This window comes from Schistocerca cancellata, chromosome 5, assembly GCF_023864275.1.
Source record: "Schistocerca cancellata isolate TAMUIC-IGC-003103 chromosome 5, iqSchCanc2.1, whole genome shotgun sequence".
NCBI classification, from domain to species: Eukaryota; Metazoa; Arthropoda; class Insecta; order Orthoptera; family Acrididae; genus Schistocerca; species Schistocerca cancellata.
Window position 1 is genome coordinate 806456956 of NC_064630.1, and position 23882 is coordinate 806480837.

At 50.9% G+C, this 23882-nt stretch overlaps 1 protein-coding gene across 1 annotated transcript in view; it reads right to left on the reverse strand.

The window, feature by feature from the left end:
* The window catches only part of LOC126188810 (mucin-19-like), an 87717-nt gene that overhangs the window by 37883 nt on the left and 25952 nt on the right, over window positions 1-23882 (reverse strand). The window contains exons 2-5 of the mRNA XM_049930423.1: window positions 3438-3864; window positions 2883-3179; window positions 567-827; window positions 468-515 (exon numbers count right to left, since the gene is read on the reverse strand). Of these exons, the coding sequence (XP_049786380.1) occupies window positions 468-515; window positions 567-827; window positions 2883-3179; window positions 3438-3864 (1033 nt within the window). The remainder of the gene's footprint in view (window positions 1-467; window positions 516-566; window positions 828-2882; window positions 3180-3437; window positions 3865-23882) is intronic.

The window sequence follows — 23882 nt, forward strand, 5'->3', positions numbered from 1 at the left end:
TCGGCTGGCTGGCTGGCTGGTTGGCTGGCCCGCTGCTGCTGGCCGGGACCGCTGCGACCGCTGCTGCTGCTGCTGCTGCTGCTGCTGCTCGGCTGGACCGCTGCTGCTCGGCTGGCTGGCTGGCTGGCTGGCTGGCTGGCTGGCCCGCTGCTGCTGGCCGGGACCGCTGCTGCTGGCCGGGACCGCTGCGACCGCTGCTGCTGCTGCTGCTGCTGCTCGGCTGGACCGCTGCTGCTCGGCTGGCTGGCTGGCTGGCTGGCTGGCTGGCTGGCCCGCTGCTGCTGGCCGGGACCGCTGCTGCTGGCCGGAAGCGCTGCGACCGCTGCTGCTGCTGCTGCTGCTCGGGTGGACCGCTGCTGCTCGGCTGGCTGGCTGGCTGGTATGCTGGCCCGCTGCTGCTGGCCGGGACCGCTGCTGCTGGCCGGGACCGCTGTTGCTGGCCAGGAGCGCTGCGACCGCTGCTGCTGCTGCTGCTGCTGCTGCTGCTGCTGCTGCTGCTCGGCTGGACCGCTGCTGCTCGACTGGCTGGCTGGCTGGCTGGCTGGCCCACTGCTGCTGGCCGGGACCGCTGCTGCTGGCCGGGACCGCTGCGACCGCTGCTGCTGCTGCTGCTGCTGCTGCTGCTGCTCGGCTGGACCGCTGCTGCTCGGCTGGCTGGCTGGCTGGCTGGCTGGCTGGCTGGCTGGCCCGCTGCTGCTGGCCGAGACCGCTGCGACCGCTGCTGCTGCTGCTGCTGCGGCTGCTGCTCGGCTGGACCGCTGCTGCTCGGCTGGCTGGCTGGCTGGCTGGCTCGCTGGCTGGACCGCAGCTGCTGGCCGGGACCGCTGCTGCTGGCCCGGGACCGCTGCGACCGCTGCTGCAGCTGCTGCTGCTGCTGCTGCTCGGCTGGACTGCTGCTGCTCGTCTGGCTAGCTGGCTGGCTGGCCCGCTGCTGCTGGCCGGGACCGCTGCGACCGCTGCTGCTGCTGCGGCTGCTGCTGCTGCTCGGCTGGACCGCTGCTGCTCGGCTGGCTGGCTGGCTGGCTGGCTGGCCCGCTGCTGCTGGCCGGGAGCGCTGCGACCGCTGCTGCTGCTGCTGCTGCTGCTGCTGCTGCTGCTGCTCGGCTGGACCGCTGCTGCTCGGCTGGCTGGCTGGCTGGCTGGCTGGCCCGCTGCTGCTGGCCGGGACCGCTGCGATCGCTGCTGCTGCTGCTGCTCGGCTGGACTGCTGCTGCTCGGCTAGCTGGCTGGCTGGCTGGCTGGCTGGCTGGCCCGCTGCTGCTGGCCGGGACCGCAGCTGCTGGCAGGGAACGCTGCGACCGCTGCTGCTGCTGCTGCTGCTGCTGCTGCTCGGCTGGACCGCTGCTGCTCGGCTGGCTGGCTGGCTGGCTGGCTGGCTGGCTGGCCTGCTGCTGCTGCCCGGGACCGCTGCGACCGCTGCTGCTGCTGCTGCTGCTGCTGCTGCTCGGCTGGACCGCTGCTGCTCGGCTGGCTGGCTGGCTGGCTGGCTGGCTGGCTGGCTGGCCCGCTGCTGCTGGCCGGGACCGCTGCTGCTGGCCGGGACCGCTGCGACCGCTGCTGCAGCTGCTGCTCCTGCTGCTCGGCTGGACCGCTGCTGCTCGGCTGTCTGGCTGGCTGGCTGGCTGGCTGGCTGGCTGTCCCGCTGCTGCTGGCCGGGACCGCTGCTGCTGGCCGGGACCGCTGCGACCGCTGCTGCTGCTACTGCTGCTGCTGCTGCTCCGCTGGACCGCTGCTGCTCGGCTGGCTGGCTGGCTGGCTGGCTGGCTGGCTGGCCCGCTGCTGCTGGCCGGGACCGCTGCGACCGCTGCTGCTGCTGCTGCTGCTGCTGCTGCTCGGCTGGACCGCTGCTGCTCGGCTGGCTGGCTGGCTGGCTGGCTGGCCCGCTGCTGCTGGCCGGGACCACTGCGACCGCTGCTGCTGCTGCTGCTGCTGCTGCTCGGCTGGACCGCTGCTGCTCAGCTTGCTGGCTGGCTGGCTGGCTGGCTGGCTGGCTGGCCCGCTGCTGCTGGCCGGGACCGCTGCTGCTGGCCGGGACCGCTGCGACCGCTGCCGCTGCTGCTGCTGCTTCTGCTGCTGCTTGGCTGGACCGCTGCTGCTCGGCTGGCTGGCTGGCTGGCGGGCTGGCTGGCCCGCTGCTGCTGGGCGGGACCACTGCTGCTGGCTGGGACCGCTGCGACCGCTGCTGCTGCTGCTGCTGCTGCTGCTGCTCGGCTGGACCGCTGCTGCTCGGCTGGCTGGCTGGCTGGCTGGCTGGCTGGCTGGCCCGCTGCTGCTGGGCGGGACCGCTTTTGCTGGCCGGGACCGCTGCGACCGCCGCTCCAGCTGGTGCTGCTGCTGCTGCTCGGCTGGACCGCTGCTGCTCGGCTGGCTGGCTGGCTGGCTGGCTGGCTGGCTGGCCCGCTGCTGCTGGCCGGGACCGCTGCTGCTGGCCGGGACCGCTGCGACCGCTGCTGCTGCTGCTGCTGCTGCTCGGCTGGACCGCTGCTGCTCGGCTGGCTGGCTGGCTGGCTGGCTGGCTGGCTGGCCCGCTGCTGCTGGCCGGGACCGCTGCTGCTGGCCGGGACCGCTGCGACCGCTGCTGCTACTGCTGCTGCTCGGCTGGACCGCTGCTGCTCGGCTGGCTGGCTGGCTGGTTGGCTGGCCCGCTGCTGCTGGCCGGGACCGCTGCGACCGCTGCTGCTGCTGCTGCTGCTGCTGCTGCTCGGCTGGACCGCTGCTGCTCGGCTGGCTGGCTGGCTGGCTGGCTGGCTGGCTGGCCCGCTGCTGATGGCCGGGACCGCTGCTGCTGGCCGGGACCGCTGTTGCTGGCCAGGAGCGCTGCGACCGCTGCTGCTGCTGCTGCTGCTGCAGCTGCTCGGCTGGACCGCTGCTGCTCGACTGGCTGGCTGGCTGGCTGGCTGGCCCGCTGCTGCTGGCCGGGACCGCTGCTGCTGGCCGGGACCGCTGCGACCGCTGCTGCTGCTGCTGCTACTGCTGCTGCTGCTCGGCTGGACCGCTGCTGCTCGGCTGGCTGGCTGGCTGGCTGGCTGGCCCGCTGCTGCTGGCCGAGACCGCTGCGACCGCTGCTGCTGCTGCTGCTGCGGCTGCTGCTCGGCTGGACCGCTGCTGCTCGGCTGGCTGGCTGGCTGGCTGGCTCGCTGGCTGGCCCGCTGCTGCTGGCCGGGACCGCTGCTGCTGGCCTGGGACCGCTGCGACCGCTGCTGCAGCAGCTGCTGCTGCTGCTGCTCGGCTGGACCGCTGCTGCTCGGCTGGCTGGCTGGCCCGCTGCTGCTGGCCGGGACCGCTGCGACCGCTGCTGCTGCTGCGGCTGCTGCTGCTGCTCGGCTGGACCGCTGCTGCTCGGCTGGCTGGCTGGCTGGCTGGCTGGCCCGCTGCTGCTGGCCGGGAGCGCTGCGAACGCTGCTGCTGCTGCTGCTGCTGCTGCTGCTCGGCTGGACCGCTGCTGCTCGGCTGGCTGGCTGGCTGGCTGGCTGGCCCGCTGCTGCTGGCCGGGACCGCTGCTGCTGGCCAGGACCGCTGCGACCGCTGCTGCTGCTGCTGCTGCTGCTGCTGCTCGGCTGGACCGCTGCTGCTCGGCTGGCTGGCTGGCTGGCTGGCTGGCTGGCTGGCCCGCTGCTGCTGGCCGGGACCGCTGCTGCTGGCCGGGACCGCTGCGACCGCTGCTGCTGCTGCTGCTGCTGCTGCTGCTCGGCTGGACCACTGCTGCTCGGCTGGCTGGCTGGCTGGCTGGCTGGCTGGCTGGCCCGCCGCTGCTGGCCGGGACCGCTGCGACCGCTGCTGCTGCTGCTGCTGCTGCTGCTGCTCGGCTGGACTGCTGCTGCTCGGCTAGCTGGCTGGCTGGCTGGCTGGCTGGCTGGCCCGCTGCTGCTGGCCGGAACCGCAGCTGCTGGCAGGGACCGCTGCGACCGCTGCTGCTGCTGCTGCTGCTGCTGCTGCTCGGCTGGACCGCTGCTGCTCGGCTGGCTGGCTGGCTGGCTGGCTGGCTGGCTGGCCTGCTGCTGCTGGCCGGGACCGCTGCGACCTCTGCTGCTGCTGCTGCTGCTGCTGCTGCTCGGCTGGACCGCTGCTGCTCAGCTGGCTGGCTGGCTGCCTGGCTGGCTGGCTGGCCCGCTGCTGCTGGCCGGGACCGCTGCTGCTGGCCGGGACCGCTGCGACCGCTGCCGCTGCTGCTGCTGCTGCTGCTGCTGCTCGGCTGGACCGCTGCTGCTCGACTCGCTGGCTGGCTGGCTGGCTGGCTGGCTGGCTGGCCCGCTGCTGCTGACCGGGACCGCTGCTGCTGGCCGGGACCGCTGCGACCGCTGCTGCTGCAGCTGCTGCTCCTGCTGCTCGGCTGGACCGCTGCTGCTCGGCTGGCTGCCTGGCTGGCTGGCTGGCTGGCTGGCTGTCCCACTGCTGCTGGCCGGGACCGCTGCTGCTGGCCGGGACCGCTGCGACCGCTGCTGCTGCTGCTGCTGCTGCTGCTGCTCGGCTGGACCGCTGCTGCTCGGCTGGCTGGCTGGCTGGCTGGCTGTCTGGCTGGCCCGCTGCTGCTGGCCGGGACCTCTGCGACCGCTGCTGCTGCTGCTGCTGCTGCTGCTGCTCGGCTGGACCGCTGCTGCTCGGCTGGCTGGCTGGCTGGCTGGCTGGCTGGCTGGCCCACTGCTGCTGGCCGGGACCTCTGCTGCTGGCCGGGACCGCTGCGACCGCTGCTGCTGCTGCTGCTGCTCGGCTGGTTCGCTGCTGCTCGGCTGGCTGGCTGGCTGGCTGGCTGGCTGGCTGGCCCGCTGCTGCTGGCCGGGACCGCTGCTGCTGGCCGGGACCGCTGCGACCGCTGCTGCTGCTGCTGCTGCTGCTGCTGCTCGGCTGGACCGCTGCTGCTCGGCTGGCTGGCTGGCTGGCTGGCTGGCTGGCTGGCCCGCTGCTGCTGGCCGGGACCGCTGCTGCTGGCCGGGACCGCTGCGACCGCTGCTGCTGCTGCTGCTGCTGCTGCTGCTCGGCTGGACCGCTGCTGCTCGGCTGGCTGGCTGGCTGGCTGGCTGGCTGGCTGGCCCGCTGCTGCTGGCCGAGGCCGCTGCGACCGCTGCTGCTGCTGCTGCTGCTGCTGCTGCTCGGCTGGACCGCTGCTGCTCGGCTGGCTGGCTGGCTGGCTGGCTGGCCCGCTGCTGCTGGCCGGGACCGCTGCTGCTGGCCGGGACCGCTGCGACTGCTGCTGCTGCTGCTGCTGCTCGGCTGGACTGCTGCTGCTCGGCTGGCTGGCTGGCTGGCCCGCTGCTGCTGGCCGGGACCGCTGCGACCGCTGCTGCTGCTGCTGCTGCTGCTGCTGCTGCTCGGCTGGACCGCTGCTGCTCGGCTGGCTGGCTGGCTGGCTGGCTGGCTGGCTGGCCCGCTGCTGCTGGCCGAGGCCGCTGCGACCGCTGCTGCTGCTGCTGCTGCTGCTGCTGCTCGGCTGGACCGCTGCTGCTCGGCTGGCTGGCTGGCTGGCTGGCTGGCCCGCTGCTGCTGGCCGGGACCGCTGCTGCTGGCCGGGACCGCTTCGACTGCTGCTGCTGCTGCTGCTCGGCTGGACTGCTGCTGCTCGGCTGGCTGGCTGGCTGGCCCGCTGCTGCTGGCCGGGACCGCTGCGACCGCTGCTGCTGCTGCTGCTGCTGCTGCTGCTGCTCGGCTGGACCGCTGCTGCTCGGCTGGCTGGCTGGCTGGCTGGCTGGCTGGCTGGCTGGCTGGCTGGCTGGCTGGCTGGCTGGCCCGCTGCTGCTGGCCGGGTCCGCTGCTGCTGGCTGGGACCGCTGTGACCGCTGCTGCTGCTGCTGCTGCTGCTGCTCGGCTGGACCGCTGCTGCTCGGCTGGCTGGCTGGCTGGCTGGCTGGCTGGCTGGCCCGCTGCTGCTGGCCGGGAGCGCTGCGACCGCTGCTGCTGCTGCTGCTGCTGCTGCTGCTGCTGCTGCTCGGCTGGACCGCTGCTGCTCGGCTGGACCGCTGCTGCTCGGCTGGCTGGCTGGCTGGCTGGCTGGCTCCTGAAACCCTAACGCTTCGATTAGTGCTGGAATGGCACATTCGAAGGGCGGTATCCTTTCGAATTACCGCCGGAGATCTCAGCCGTGGCTGAGCGCAACTGTAAAATAAACGCAAGATCTTGTTTGAACAAACGAGAATACATGCTCATGTTTCGAAGTTTTGGGATTCTGTGATCAGGGAAGCAGTTGAAAGTAGACTCTGTGAAAACACCTAAAATAGAGTCACCAGTTATGCGTTTGGGAACGCATGAAACCACACACATAAAGCAAGAGCACCGAGGAAAAATTCTCGCAGTTTGTCACCAGATGCGACGGATGGCGCTGCAAGCAATTTTGGATATTGGACCCAAATATAATATTTGGCAATACAGGGTACCGCCTCACTACACATTTCCAAGTTGTCCTCGTGATGTTATCCACTCAACCAAATGCCAACCTCTAGGTATAAACATGGGATCCACAACAGTTCACAACAGTCAATCTTAGCGCTTGACGCTGATGGTGGAGGCAGTTTTTTTTATATTTTTATTTTAGGGAAGGTCTGAGTGACAAAAGATTTCTTTGGCATGTTCATAGCCAACACTTACCCGACTGCGACATAACACAATACAATTAGCTTCATGATTGTACTTGTTGATATTCTGAAGATAGCGGGAAGAAAATACAAGGAGTGAAATATTATCTACAACTTTTATGGATATAGTACCGCTATTGCAAGAGTCGAAGGACACGAAACAAAATCAACAGTTGAGAAGGGAGAGAGACAAGGTTGTATCCTATCCCCAGCGTTAATCACTTTGTTCAGTGAGCTACCAGTAAAGGAGACCAAAGAGAAATACGGAAAGTGAATTAAAATTCTGTAATCGAAATTAAAACTTCGAGGTCTGTCGACGACACTGTATATGTTAGAGGTAGCAAGTATTTAGAAGATTAGCTGAATGGAATGGATGGCGTCCTGTAGGAGAAATATGTTACAAGATGAACATGAGCAGCAGTAACACAAGGCTAACGTAATGTGTCGAATAGGTGGTGGTGGAGTTAAGTATCTATGGGACTAAACTGCTGAGGTAATCGGTCCCTAGCCTAACACAATACTTAACCTAACTTACGCTAAGGACAACACACACACATCCATGCCCGAGGAAGGACTCGGACCTCTGACGGGGGAAGGCGGGCGAGCCGTGGCAAGTCGCCTAAGACAACGCTGCTACCCATTGCGGCTGAGTCGAATCAAATTAAGTAAAGTATAAGGAATTACTTTACGGAAGAAGATACCAAGAGTACCAGTCTACATAGATTTGGCCTTAAGGCAGCAAAATAACTGATAGTGGTCGAAGTAGAAAGCATATCAAATGAAGACTGCCAATAGTGGGAAATGCATTTCAGTAAAAGAGAAATTTGTTCAGATCGAATATAAATTTAACTGTTATAAAATCTTTTCTGCGAGGGTTTCACTGGAGAAATGATACGATGGCCAAGAACAGAAGTTTAGGAAATGTGATGCTACACAAAGATGTTGATGATTAGATGGGTAGATAGAATATCTCATGAGAATGAAGTGAATCAGTCTGTAGAAAAAAGAAATTATAGCACAACTTGACTTAACGAAGAGATTGTGTTATATGATACACCCTACGGTATCAGGTAATTCTCACTTTGGCAATGGAGGAAAGTGTGTGGGTGACCACTTTAGCTTGAGTGCAGTAAGCGGTTCAGATGGATGTAGGTTGCAGTAATTGTTCGGAGTTGAAACGACACACCTTCACGGGGCATTTTGCGTCTATCTTCAACAATCTTCTAGCTCAGTTCTTTCAGCATTTTCGAGCCACTTTCCAGTGAGTCAAACAAACCTGTGACCATTAGTGCTGCCCTTCTTTGTATACGTACAATATCCCTGGTTAGCGCTATCTCGTACGGATCTTTTTTTAAGAATTATATTGCGCAAAACAACACATGCCTTGACAATGTCAAGAGCAAAATCGGGTTTTAAATTTATAGCTGTGTGGAAAATCCTCCATTTATTAGTTAGTATCCCAAATGAACATTCTACGTACCTCCGAGCTCTTCACAGGCGATAATTGAACACTCTTTTAGCAACTGTTAATTGGTGTCCAGAGCATGGTCGTAGAAGGTGTTGATACAGCCCAAACGCTTCTCCACCAATTAAAAAATAAGGTACCTTTGGGCTTACTGTACTACGAAGGCACATATCTTCAGGAATTACCAGTTTTTTTCCCATCAGTGATTTCCGCAGAGTACATTCTTTAAATATAGTAGAACCACTGTCTTTGCCATAACCTCAAGCCTCAAGTTTCCCTCTCTACCAGGAACAACAAGCGACAAATGTTCCAGTACACAGCCAACCGCCCAATACCGACACACAGTATTGCGAACAAGCAGTGGAACAATTTTCAGGAACATTCCGGTTCCCCCGCTTCATAAGTCTCTGAAAATTCAGTATTGGGTCGCTTAATGTTAATTTTTCAAGGTGGCAACAAAAACGTACATCCTTTAGGATAACAAATTCTTTTTTAAAATTTTAACTATTGTTTTATTTCCCACTCACTTAATTGTAATTGCCAAGATTTGTATAGGCTGGATACATCCTTGGAAGGATGTATTACGGCGTTGAATGGAACTCTTCATTCGTGCATGTAGATCGTCAAAAGTTCGTAAACTCGTCCGAAAATAATTAAAAACATATCTTCATCTCTCCTTAATTCCTGAAGAAGAAGAAAAAATGCACCCACTTAGTCTCTTCTCATATTGAGTGGATGGACACAATGCACGGTTCTTCTTCTTCCGTTTTCCAAACGTCTGTACAGAAGATACCACGCTAGTAGCACGTCGGCTGTGCGGTGGGTCCCGTGACGGCCCGGCAAAACTGCCGGCTTGTCGGCTGCCGGTTTCATGTGAAATAAGCCTCACACCCGTGATATTTCGTTGCCGTTAGTACATTTTCGTTAGCTTGAACATTATTCATTTATTTAGTAAGATAACTGATTTCTGGTGTTGTAATTTCGATGTAAGCAAGTACTTGTGACCTTTAGGCTCCTCCTAACATTTGTGTTGGAAAAAGCGACTTTTACACTATGCGATCAAAAGTATCTTGACACCTGGCTGAATATGGCTTACAAGTTCGTGGCGCCGTCCATCAGTAATGCTGGAATTCAGTATGATGTTGGCCTACCCTTAGCCTTGATGACAGCTTCCACTCTCTCAGGTATACGTTCAGTCAGGTGATGGAAGGTTTCTTGGGGAATGGCAGCACATTCCTCACCGAGTGCTGCACTGAGGAGAGGTATCGATGTCGGTCGGTGAGGTCTGGCACGAGGTCGGCGTTCCAAAACATCCCAAAGGTGTTCAATAAGACTGAGGTCAGGACTCTATGCAGGACAGTCCATTACAGTGATATTAGTGTCGTGGAACTACTCCGCCGCAGCTCGTGCATTATGAACAGGTGCTCGATCGAACTGAAAGATGCAATCGCCATCCCCGAATTGCACTTCAACAGTGGAAAGCAAGATATTGCTAAAAACATCAATGTAGGTCTGTGCTGTGATAGTACCACACAAAACAATAGGGGTGCAAGCCTCCTCCATGATAAACACGACCAGACCATAACACCACCGCCTCCAAATTTTACTTTTGGCACTAGACACACTGGCAGGTGACCTTCGCCAGGTATTTGCCATACGCACAACCTGCCATCGGATCGCCACAATGTGTACCGTGATTAGTCACTCCAAACAACGTTTTTGCACTGTTCAATCGTCCAATACTTACGCTCCTTACACCAAGCGAGGCGTCGTTTGGCATTTACCGGCGTGATGTGTGGCTTATGAGCAGTAGCTAGACCATGAAATCCAAGTTTTCTCACTTCCCGCATAACTGTTACCTTTCTTGCAAGTGGATCATGTTGCAATTTGGAATTCCTGTGTGATGGTCTAGATAGATGTCTGCCTATTACACATTACGACCCTCTTCAACTGTCGGTGGTCTGTCAGTCAACAGATGAGATCGGCCTGTAAGCTTTTGTGCTGTACGTGCCCCTTCCCGTTTCCACTTCACTATTACATCGCAAACAGTGGACCTAGGGATATTTAATAGTGTGGAAATCTAGAGTGCAGACATATTACACCCAATCACCTGACCACGTTCGAAGTCCGTCAGTTCCCCGGAGCGCCCCATTTTGCTCTCTCACGATGTCTAATGACTACTGAGGTCGCTGATATGGAGTACCTGGCAGTAGGTAGCAGCACAAAGCATCTAATATTAAAAAGTTTGTTTTTGGGGGTGTCCGGATACTTTTGATCACATATATATGCAGTTATTTATGAAGCTAGATTACTTGGTTCAGGCCAGAATAAATGTGCTTTCCTCAGGTATCTAACTTCTGACGTTAACAGTCGTCCTCTTGTCTAGCCACAGCGCCTCACACCACTGTCTACTGGAAACGCCATATGGTCCACCGGCTTCTTCAGCCAGCGTGGGAACTCAAATCTTACTCTCGACTGTGGGCCTTCAGCAGTACAGCTTTACTCACTGAATGCTCCATGATATTTGCAGACGCGATACAGAACTGTAACTCTGTAAAATAAGAAAATAATACGCGGCATGAACTTAATGGGTACCTTACATTTTCTATTCTTTAAAAATCAGGACAACTGAGATTATGGTTAGAATCTCTATCTCTTGCAGGCGTTTAATTTAGTTCTTCATTCTTAGTGACTGATACCTGATAACTTCATTAGACCAAATATTATTATAAAGCAGTTTGTTTTTATTCGGGGTTCCAATACACCATAATATTCTCCACTCTTTTGGCTATAAAACCCTACGTCCGTGCAATGCTATGGCCGCGCCCCACCTTAGTGGGAAAGCCTGCATTCCCAAATGAACCTATCTACTAGCCGACGTTAGGGTCAACGTTTTCGTGAATCAGTAACCTCACCACCATCGATGTAGTGCTTCCATTATTAGGCCAAACAGATGAAAGTAGTGGGTGGGTGACCCAGGCTGGAGGGTGAAAGAGGAAGACCTGTCCAGTGAAGTTTTGCATGCTCGATTCGGGTGTGCAGACTTCTGTGAGGCCTTGTGTTGCCTCAGAGAAGGTGAAGTTCGTTTGTATTTTTGTGGCGACGAATAGTCTGAAGTCGTTTCTTCAGTTTCTTGAGTGTAGTACGAGGCGCATTCGGAAAGTAAGATCCGATTAAGCGCAAAATGGAAACAACTGTGAAAATCCGATGGAACTTGGTACAGATGTGTTGGGGAGTATCTTCAGTGTGCTTGTCCATCGCTTCATGTCGCTCTTTTCAGTTCAGAGAGCAAAGTGATGACGTAGAAATGCTTCAAATAACAGTGTCTCCCGCCAAGTATGAGGATCTCGTGAGAGATTTCGCCTGAACCTATGAAGTATACATAACATAAATGTCATGCGTTTCTTTCTTCAAGACAATTTTCAGCCGCATTCTGCAGGGGCAATGAAGACGCTCCTGCAGCGTTTTCGGTGAGAAGTGTTTGATCATCCCTGGTGTTCATCTCTGCTCACATGAACCGCTGGCTACGGAGACAACATTTTGGCACAAACAAAGAAAGGCAGACCAGCGTAGAGAATTGGCAGTAAGTACAGGCGGCTGCATTCTGTGACGTGGGTACTGAAAAGTTTGTACAACGCCACGACATATGTCTAAGACGGAGCGGCGACTATTTAGAGAGGTATCTGGAAGATATGGCTAACTGTTGCGAAAAAAAAAATTTGATTTTGATTGTGGTTTTCATTTCGCAGCCGATCGAACCCTACTTTCAGAAAAGCTCTTGTACAATACACTTCCGATTTGATAGTTGTACCGTGATGGAGGACGTGCAACAGAATAACAACTTCAGAGTGCCAGAAGACCGTCGCCATGTCTTCGACCGACTGAGGGTTCGGCTTTAAATTTTTTCTTCAGTGGAGACGTGGTGTGCCGCCATCCTGAGCGCTGTTGTGTTTCCAGCTCACGGTGATGAATCCATGTTTCCTTATCTGTTGTTAGACAAAAAATTATAATGTGCAGTCAGTTCTGCACAGATGGTCTTTCGTTGCTCTTTATGGTCCTCTGATATGCGACGAGGAACCAATCGGGCACGAACCTTTGATTACTCCGACTGGGGGTCCAGTGTGTCAACACTACCTACAGATAGGTCCAGCTGAGCAGAGAGGTGATTGTGAACCGTCACTCCAGCTTAGCAGAGAGGTGATTGTGATCCGTCAGTCACCTCGAATGAAAGAGTTCATACGTTCCAACATTGAGTCACATACAGTACAGGGTTATTACAAATGATTGAAGCGATTTCACAGCTCTACAATAACTTTATTCAAAATGGTTCAAATGGCTCTGAGCACTATGGGACTCAACTGCTGTGGTCATAAGTCCCCTAGAACTTAGAACTACTTAAACCTAACTAACCTAAGGACATCACACACATCCATGCCCGAGGCAGGATTCGAACCTGCGACCGTAGCGGTCGTGCGGTTCCAGACTGTAGCGCCTTTAACCGCTCGGCCACTCCGGCCGGCAATAACTTTATTATTTGAGATATTTTCACAACGCTTTGCACACACATACAAAAACTCAAAAAGTTTTTTTAGGCATTCACAAATGTTCGATATGTGCCCCTTTAGTGATTCGGCAGACATCAAGCCGATAATCAAGTTCCTCCCACACTAGGCGCAGCATGTCCCCATCAATGAGTTCCAAAGCATCGTTGATGCGAGCTCGCAGTTCTGGCACGTTTCTTGGTAGAGGAGGTTTAAACACTGAATCTTTCACATAACCCCACAGAAAGGAATCGCATGGGGTTAAGTCGGGAGAGCGTGGAGGCCATGACATGAATTTCTGATCGTGATCTCCACCACGACCGATCCATCGGTTTTCCAATCTCCTGTTTAAGAAATGCCGAACATCATGATGGAAGCGCGTTGGAGCAGCATCCTGTTGAAAGATGCAGTCGGCGCTGTGGGTCTCCAGTTGTGGCGTCAGCCAATTTTCCGCGGGCTACGCGTGAAACTTGCCCGCACGCGTTCAACCGTTTCTTCGCTCACTGCAGGCCGACCCGTTGATTTCCCCTTACAGAGGCATCCAGAAGCTTTAAACTGCGCATACCATCGCCGAATGGAGTTAGCAGTTGGTGGATCTTTGTTGAACTTCGTCCTGAAGTGTCGTTGCACTGTTATGACTGACTGATGTGAGTGCATTTCAAGCACGACATACGCTTTCTCGGCTCCTGTCGCCATTTTGTCTCACTGCGCTCTAGAGCGCTCTGGCGGCAGAAACCTGAAGTGCGGCTTCAGCCGAACAAAACTTTATGAGTTTTTCTACGTATCTGTAGTGTGTCGTGACCATATGTCAATGAATGGAGCTACAGTGAATTTATGAAATAGCTTCAATCATTTGTAATAGCCCTGTAAGTGGCCGGCTGGCACGCAGCATATCAGACAGGTTTCCGCGACTTTGTTGCGGTGATGAAAGCCGCGCCCATCGACTCACCGTGCTTGGGTTCACTGGCTGGTCTCCGTAGACATTCTGCAAGCGCCTATGAATGTCTGCGTTGCTCTAGTTTTCCGCCAAAAGGAAATCGATGACACTGGCTGCGTGGGACACACATCCGTTACAGACGCCATTCTGAAGGCTACATATAGCGTTGGCTCCTATCGGAGCTTCATGATACTGCGGGGACTGAAGCAGGAATGCTCCACCATGTCACTTCCGCATTCTTTCAACCGAAAGTGGCCGACAAGAAATGAGTTTCATTAACTACGGAACGGGCCTCGCAGTATACACACACACATTCAAGTTCCGGCAGCTCCCAACAACTCCAGACAAAGAAATTTACCGTACTGTATGTATGGGTGCAGCAGAGAGAATACAAGACCCCATGTTTTCATAATTTAATTGCAAGTTCTAACTAACAGTATTAAAGACCGTGATTTCAAATATAACTCATAATACAAATATTTCTAAATAATTTAAGTGTACGAGAAATACATTTTTCGAAAAATGACAAAGTTATATTATTCATATTCAGTTTCTGTTCAAATTCGTATTCTTTACAAAAAACGTGTAAACGTTCTACTTACTTCGTTTAGACTGCAAACCTCTCATATCAAAATAAAGTTGGAAATTAATTCTTATTGGATTACGTTCAAATTTATAGGATGTATCGTGTTGTTTATTAATTGGTGACAGTATACCACTGACCAGTACCATTACATATGCGTCACCGGATTCTTATTGGAAGCAGGTCACGTCTTTTATTAATTGGTTTTATTTATTTTTTATTGTGATCGTCTGTACTTATCAGTAAATGAAATAATGTCATCTGGGTTCTTTGATACTCTTTCCCGCCATGAACCGTGGACCCTGCCGTTGGTGAGGAGGCTTGCGTGCCTCAGCGATACAGATGGCCGTACCGTAGGTGCGACCACAGCCGACGGGTGTCTGTTGAAAGGCCACACAAACGTGTGGTTCCTGAAGACGGGCAGCAGCCTTTTCAGTAGTTGCAGGGGCAACAGTCTGGATGTTTGACTGATCTGGCCGCGTAACACTAACCAAAACGGATTTGGTGTGCTGGTACTGCGAACGGCTGAAAGCAAGGGGAAACTACAGCCGTATTTTTCCCGAGGCATACAGCTTTACTGTATGGTTAAATGATGATGGCGTGCTCTTGGGTAAAATATTCCGGAGGTAAAATAGTCCCCCATTCGGATCTTCGGGAGCGGACTACTCGGGAGGACGTTGTTATCAGGAGAAAGAAAACTGGCGCTCTACGGATCGGAGCGTGGAATGCCCTTAATCGGGCAGTTAGGTTAGAAAATTAAAAAAAGAGAAATGGATAGGTAAAAGTTGTAGTGGGAATTAGTGAAGTTTGGTGGCAGGAGGAACAAGACTTCTAGTCAGGTGAATACAGGATTATAAATACAAAATGAAATAGGGGTAATATAGGTTTAATAATGAATAAAAAAGTGGGATTGCGGGTAAGCTACTATAAACAGCACAACAAACACGTTATTCTGGCCAAGATAGACACGAAGCTCAAGCCTACAACAGTAGTACGAGTCTATATGCCAACTACCTCCGCAGATGACGAAGAGATTGATGAAATGTAGGATGAGATAAAAGAAATTATCCAGATAGTGAAGGAAGATGAAAATTTAATAGTCATGCGAGACTAAATTTCGATACCAGGAAAAGAAAGAGAAGGAAACGTAGTACATGAATATGGAATGGGGGTAAGAAATGAAAGAGGAAGCCGCCTGGTAAAATTTTGCACAGAGCATAACTTAATCATAGCTAACACTTGGTTCAAGAATCATGAAAGAAGGTTGTATACATGGAAGAACCCTGGAGATACTGACAGATTTTAGATAGATTATATAATGGTAAGACAGAGATTTACGAACCAGGTTTTAAATTGTAAGGCATTTCCAGGGGCAATCTATTAGTTATGAACTGTAGATTAAAACTGAAGAAATCGTGAAAAGGTGGGAATGGAAGGAGATGGGAACTGGATAACTGACTAAACCAGGGGTTATACAGATTTTCAGGGAGAGCATTACAGAACGACTGACAGGAATGGGGGAAAGAAATACAGTGGAAGAAGAATGGGTAGCTTTGAGGGATGAAACTGTAAAGGCATCAGAGGATCAAGTAGGTAAAAATACGAGGACTAGTAGAAATCCCTGGGTAACAGAAAATATTCTGAATTCAATTGATGAAAGGAGAAAATATAAAAATGCAGTAAATTAAGTAGGCAAAAAGGAATAAAAAAAGTCTCAAAAATGAAATCGACAGGAAGAGCAAAATGGCTAACCAGGGATGACTAGAGGACAAATGTAACGATGTAGAGGCATATCTCACTAGGGGTAAGATAGATACTGCCTACAGGAAAATTAGAGAGACCTTTGGAGAAAAGAGAACCACTTGTATGAATGTCAAGAGCTCAGATGCGAACTCAGTTATAAGCAAAGAAGGGAAAGCCGAAAGGTGGAGGGAGTATATAGAGGGTCTATACAAGGGCGATATTCTCGAACCAAGGCCCCGGGAATAGACAACATTCCATTAGAACTACGAACAGCCTTGGGAGAGCCAGCCCTGACGAAACTCTACCATCTGGTGAGCAAGATCTATGAGGCAGGCGAAATGTCCTCAGACTTCAAGAAGAATATAATAATTCCAATCCCAAAAGAAGCAGGTGTTGACAGATGTGAAAATTACTGAACTATCAGTTTAATAAGTTACGGCGGCAAATTACTAACGCGAATGTAAAAACTGGTAGAAGCCGACCTTGGGGAAGATCAGTTTGGATTCAGTAGAAATGTTGGAACACGTGAGGAAGTACTGACCCTACGACTTACATTCGAAGATAGATTAAGGAAAGGCAAACCTACGTTTCTAGCTTTTGTAGACTTAGGGAAGGCTTTTGACAATGTTGACTGGAATACTCTATTTCGTGGGAGGGGTAAAATACTGGGAGTGAAAGGCTATTTAGAATTTGTACAGAAACCAGATGGTAGTTATAAGAGGCATGAAAGGGAAGCAGTGTTGAGAAGGGAGTGAGACAGGGTTGTATCCTATCCCTGATGTTATTCAATCTGAATATTGAGAAAGCAGTAAAGAAAACAGAAGAAAAATTCGGAGTAGGAATTAAAATCCACGGAGAAGAAATAAAAACTTTGAGGTTCGCTGATGACATTGTAATTCTGTCAGAGACAGCAAAGGACCTGGAAGAGCGGTTGAGCGGAATGGACAGTGTCTTGAAAGGAGGATATAAAATGAACATCATCAAAAGAATACGAGGATAATGGAATGTAGTCGCATTAAATCAGGTGATGCTGAGAGAGATACTTAAAGTAGTAGATGAGTTTTGCTATTTGGGGAGCAATGATTGTCGAAGTAGAGAGGATATAAAATGTAGACTGGCAATGACACGAAAGCGTTTCTGAAGAAGAGGAATTTGTTAACATCGAGTAGAGAGTTAAGTGTCAGAAAGTCGTTGCTGAAAGTATTTGTATGGAGTGTCTCCATGTATGGAAGTGAAACGTGGACGATTAATAGTTTGGACAAGAAGAGAATAGAAGCTTTCGAAATGTGGTGCTACAGAAGAATGCTGAAGATTAGATGGGTAGATCACATAACTAATGAGGAGGTATTGAATGGAATTGGGGAGACGAGAAATTTGTGGCATAACTTGACTAGATGAAGGGATCGGTTGGTAGGATGTGTTCTGGGGCATCAAGGGACCACCAATTTAGTATTTGAGGACAGTCCGGAGGGTAAAAATCGTAGAGGGAGACCAAGAGATGAATACACTAAGCAGATTCAGAAGGATGTACGTTGCAGTAGCTACTGGGAGATGAAGAAGGTTGCACAGGATAGAGTAGCATGGAGAGCTGCATCAAACCAGTCTCTGGACTGAAGACCACAACAAGAACATATTTATGATTCAGCGTGAAGCGTCTAAATACATGCCACGTAACTACGTACGTAAGAATATTACAAATAGAGTTTTTATCTAAGAAATTTATCACAGACGAAAAGCATGAGAAATTGATTATCATGGAGTCTCGTTATGAATATTGTATGCAACTGTTAATAATTTCTGTGCTTAGTATTCTTTCCCTTTAATTCTTCAGAAGCTATAAATAAAACATCGGCCGGGAAGCGGCTTAAAGAAATCACTGAACCGTAGTCCTAGTTGAATTTCTTAATATTTTTAAAACATTTGTTATTGCTATACTTGAAATTTATTTGCAGAGTACGTATATGTAGTACTTGCAGCCGTATCTCGTACAGGAAGCTGTAAAGGAATTTTTTTTAACAACTGCGCTAAATGGCTGCTAATAATGCTGCCGATCTCGCAGTGCTTGAGTCGGCTCAGCTTCCTGAAAACTTATTAAAACACACACATCAAAAAAGTTTTGCATCAGATTGGTTCCAAGAGTTTCGGAGTCGGTACAGAAAACTGGAATAGACACCGACATTAACTTCCGCCCATTTCATTGCTCATGAAAACCACTCATTGCATGTTGTACCATCATACAGCGAGACATTCAGAGGTGGTGTTCCAGATTGCTATACACACCACCTCTACCTCTAATATCCAGTAGCACGTCCTCTTGCACTGATAAATGCCTGTATTCGTCGTGGCAAACTATCAACAAGTTTATCAAGGCACTGTTGGTCGAGACTGTCCCATTCCTCATCGGTGCTTCGGCATAGATTCCTCAGAGTGTTTGGAGGGTCACGTCGTCCATGAACAGCCCTTTTCAATCTATCCCAAGCATGTTCGATATGATTCATGTTTGGAGAACATGCTGGCCACTCTAGTCGAGCGATGTCGTTATCCTGAAGGAAGTCATTCACAAGATGTGCACTATGGGGGCGCGATTTGTCGTCAATGAAGACGAATGCCTCGCCAATATGCTGCCAATATAGTTGCACTATCAGTCGGAGAATGGAATACACGTATCGTACAGCCGTTACAGTACCTTTTTCGCGACCACCAGCAGCGTACGTCAGACCCACATAATGACACCCCAAAACAGCAGTGAACCTCCACTTTACTGCACTCTCGCTGGACAGTGTGTCTAAGGCGTTCAGCCTGAGCAGGTTACCTCCGTACACGTCTTTGACGATTGTCTGGTTGAAGGCATATGAGCCACTCATCGGTCAGTCCTGAGCGGTCCATTGGGCATGTTGTTGGGCCCATCTGAACCGCGCTGCAGGGTGTCGTGGTTGCAAAGATGGACCTCGCCATGGACGTCGGGAATGAAGTTGCGCATCATGCAGCCTATTGCGCACAGTTTGAGTCGTAACAGGACGTCCTGTGGCTGCACGAAAAGCATTATACAACCCGGTGGCGTTGCTCCGAGCCATAATCCGTGGGTAGCGGTCATCCACTGCAGTAGTAGCCCTTTGGACAGCCTGAGTGAAGTATGTCATCGACAGTTTCTCTCTCTATATATCCCCTCCATGTCTGAACAACATCGCTTTGGTTCACTCCAAGACGCCTGGACACTTCCCTTGTTGAGAGCCCTTCCTGACACAAAGGAACGCGGCGGAAGGGTTCGAACCGCGGTATCGACCATCTACGCGTGGGTTGAACTAAAGACAACACGAGCCCTGTACCTTTTTCCTGGTGAAATGACTGGAAGTGATCGACTGTCGGACTCCCTCCGTCTAATAGGCGGTGCTCATGCATGGTTGTCTACATCTTCGGGCGGGTTTAGTGACATCTCTCAACAGTCAAAACGACCGTGTTGTGATACAGTATCAACAGTCAACGTCTATCTTCAGGAGTTCTGGGAACCAGGGTGATGCAAAACGTTTTTTGATGTGTATATTGTGCTTTGGGAGGAGGGGCAGACCAGATACTTAAGTAAAAACAGTTTTAGACTAGACAACATGTAATTAGCGTAATGTTATTACAATTGTTTACACTTACGTAGGCAATGGCCGACCGTGCGTGCTATTGAGACCAGAGTATAAGAGAGAGAGAGTCACAGTTATTATCTGTGAATTACATTGTGCTGTGAAGCGTTAAAATGTCATTTGATTCAAATAACATACATTTTTTATACAGATTCGTTGCCGCATTTTCTCCGCAACGTAACTGCAGATCGTATTTTTACATTTCTAGTATTATTCGCAGTTATTAGTCTTTATTTAAACCAAGAGTCTTTCATTATATGACATTCCCAGGAGCACACGCTACAACCTCAGAGTGAGAGTTGTGATACCAAATTACGTCGACCTGGTGGCAGAGGTGACATCAGGCGCTGCTCGTCGGTACGTTTAGAAGTAAAGAGTAATAAACACTGCAGGCGGCAGACAAAAACCGTGAAGCTCACCGAACTGTGATGACTGAGGTATTTCTAAGTGTCCTTCCGCGTGGAAGTCTGAAGATGAATGTTCCATTTAGAAAAACCCGTTGCCAAAGCACACAGTTATAATTTTGCTTTTGTAGTAGTAACATGTTACCCCACTTCAGATACATTTTTCTGGGACACCTAGTCAATGACAGTTAAGTGGAACGAAATCTTACTTCGGTCTTGGTACCGAGCGAGGGCTGCATGGTGTAAAAACACTGGCTTCGTATGTGGGAGAACTGTCGTTCGAATTCTAGGGTTGCCAACCCGAGTTGTCCTCCTTTAAGGACCTCGAAATCGACTGCACGTCAACGTTTTTACTAAATGTTGGTAAATGAAGTTATCGTGCCTTCCTTAACGTCCGGTTTAGCATATATCAGAAGAAAACAAAGTGGATATCATGGTATTGTGTGGCACACCACGAGTAGCGTAAGGAGCAATCTTTGATATTCAGTGCACCAACAGACACAAATTTGTTAACTACGTTTGTAGCAAGATCAGATTAGCTAGATAGATTCTTTCGCGGCAGTGGATTATAACAGCAGTATTTGTATCAAGATAACTTTAATATCTCTGTATAGTCACTGTTTTTGTCGCCGGTTGTAAGGTTTGGTTTGGTTTGGTTGTTTGGGGAAGGAGACCAGACAGCGTGGTCATCGGTCTCATAAAATTAGGAAAGAATGGGAATGGAAGTCGGCCGTGCCCTTTCAGAGGAACCATCCCGGGATTTGCCTGGAGTGATTTAGGGAACTCACGGAAAACCTAAACGAGCATGGCCGAACGCGAGGTTGAACCGTCATCCTCCCGAATGCGAGTTCAGTGTGCTGACCACTGCGCCACCTCGCTCGGTGGTTGTAAGGCGTTGACTAATTCAACCATAGCCTTTTGATGAATACGAACTGTTACAACCTCCTTGCCTAATCGTTTAAATCAGTGAATCCATTATAGCAAAAACGAGGAAAAGCCTGCTGATTTTCTCTTAGATAAACTTCGATATGCTGATGTACCCCTCCTTGAACCGCGGACCTTGCCGTTGGTGGGGACGCTTGCGTGCCTCAGCGATACAGATAGCCGTATCGTAGGTGCAACCACAACGGAGGGGTATCTGTTGAGAAGCCAGACAAGCGTGTGGCTCCTAAAGAGGGCAGCAGCCTTTTCAGTAGTTGCAGGGGCAACAGTCTCGATGTTTGACTGATCTGGCCGTCTAACACTAACCAAAATGCCCTTGCTGTGCTGGTACTGCGAACGGCTGAAAGCAAGGGGAAACTACAGCCGTAATTTTTCCCGAGGCATACAGCTTTACTGTATGGTTAAATGATGATGGTGTCCTCTTGGGTAAAATATTCCGGCGGTAAAATACTCCCCCATTCGGATCTTGGGGTGGGGAATACTCAGGAGGACGTTGTTATCAGCAGAAAGAAAACTGGCGTTCTACGGATCGGAGCGTGGAATGCCCTTAATCGGGCAGTTAAGTTAGAAAATTAAAAAAAAGGGAAATGGATAGGTAAAAGTTATAGTGGGAATTAGTGAAGTTTGGTGGCAGGAAGAACAAGACTTCTGGTCAGGTGAATACAGGCTTATAAACACAAAATCAAATAGGGGTAATGCAGGAGTACGTTTAATAATAAATAGGAAGATAGGAATGTGCGTAAGCTACTACAAACAGCACAAAGAACGCATTATTGTAGCCAAGATAGATACGAAGCCCACGCCTACCACAGTAGTACAAGTTTATATGCCAACTAGTTCTGCAGATGACGAAGAGATTGATGAAATGTATGATGAGATAAAAGAAATTATTCAGATGGTGAAGGGAGACGAACATATAATAGTCGTCGGAGACTGGAATTCGATAGTAGAAAATGGGACAGGTGGAATTAGGGAACGATTGACAAGAATGGGGGAAAGAAATACAGCAGAAGAAGAATGGGTAGCTTTGAGAGATGAAATAGTGAAGGTACCAGATGATCAAGTAGGTAAAAAGATGAGGGCTAATAGAAATTCTTGAGTAAAATATGAGATATTGAATTTAATTGATGAAAGGAGAAAATACAAAAATGCAGTAAATGAAGCAGGCAAATAGGAATACAAATGTCTCAAAAATGACATCAACAGGAAGTGCAAAATGACTAAGCAGTGATGGCTAGAGGACAAATGTACGGATGTAGAGGCACACATCACCAGGGGTAAGATAGATACTGCCTACAGGGAAATTAAAGAGACCTTTGGAGAAAAGAGAACCACTTGTATGAATATCAAGAGCTCAGATGGAAACCCAGTTCTAAGCAAAGAAGGGAAAGCACAAAGGTGGAAGGAGTATATAGAGGGTCTGTACAAGGGTGATGTTCTTGAGGACAATATTATAGAAATGGAAGAGGATGTAGATGAAGATGAGATGGGAGATATGATACTGCGTGAAGAAATGACAGAGCACTGAAAGACATAAGTCGAAACAAGGCCCCGGGAGGATACAACATTTCATTAGAACTACTGACAGCCTCCGGAGAGCCATGCGTAAGAAACTCTATCATATAGTGACCAAGATATATGAGATAGGCGAAATACCCTCCGACTTCAAGAAGAATATAATTATTCCAATTCCAAAGAGAGCAGGTGTTGACAGATGTGAAAATTACTGAACTGTCAATTTAATAAGTTACAGCGGCAAATTACTAACGCGAATGAAAAACCGGTAGAAGTCGACCTAGGGGAAGATCAGTTTGGATTCAATAGAAATGTTGGAACATATGAGGCAATATTCACCCTACGACTTATCTTAGAAGATAGATTAAGTAAAGGCAAACCTACGTTTCTACCTTTTGTAGACTTAGAGAAAGCTTTTGACAATGTTGAATGGAATACTCTAGTTTGTGGCAGGGGTAAAATACAGGGACCGAAAGGCAATTTACAAATTGTACAGAAACCAGAATAAAAGTAAGAGTCGAGCGGCATGAAAGGGAAGCCGTGGTTGGGAAATGAGTGAGACAGGGTTGTAGCCTATCCCCGATGTTATTCAATCTGTATATTGAGCAAGCAGTAAAGGAAACAAAAGAAAAATTTGGAGTAGGAAATAAAATCCACGGAGAAGAAATAAAAACTTTGAGGTTCGCTGATGACATTGTAATTCTGTCAGAGACAGCATAGGACCTGGAAGAAAAGTTGAACGGAATGGACAGTGAGACCTTAACTTCTCCCGGTGAATCGAATGTTCAAATAACTTACGGGTTTCCTGCCGGGTGACGTCGTCGAACACCGCCGATATTTCGACAGGAGCACATTGTGCCTTGAGAATGGCAGGGTGTGCCCCTGTCGAAATACCGGCGGTGTTCGACGACGTCACCGGGCAGGATTGGACAGTGTCTTGAAAGGAGGATATAAGATGAATATCAACAAAAGAATACGAGTATAATGGAATATAGTCGCATTAAATCAGGTGATGCTGAGGGAGTTAGATTAGGAAATGAGACACTTAAAGTAGTAGATGAGTTTTGCTATTTGGGGAGCAAAATAACTGATGATGGTAGAAGTAGAGAGGATATAAAACATAGACTGGCAATGGCAAGGAAAGCGTTTCTGAAGAAGAGAAATTTGTTAACATCGAGTATAGATTTAAGTGTCAGGAAGTAGTTTCTGAATGGATTTGTATGGAGTGTAGCCATGTATGGAAGTGAAACGTGGACGATAAATACTTTAGACAAGAAGAGAATAGAAGCTTTCGAAATGTGGTGCTACAGAAGAATGCTGAACATTAGATGGGTAGATCACATAACTAATGAGGAGGAATTGAATAGAATTGGAGAAAAGAGAAATTTGTGGCATAACTTGACTAGAAGAAGGGGTCGGTTGGTAGGGCATATTCTGAGGCATCAAGGGATCACCAATTTAGTATTGGGTGGTAGCGTGGAGGGTAAAAATCATAGAGAGAGACCAAGAGATGAATACACTAAACAGATTCTGAAGGAAGTAGGTTGCAGTAGGTACTGG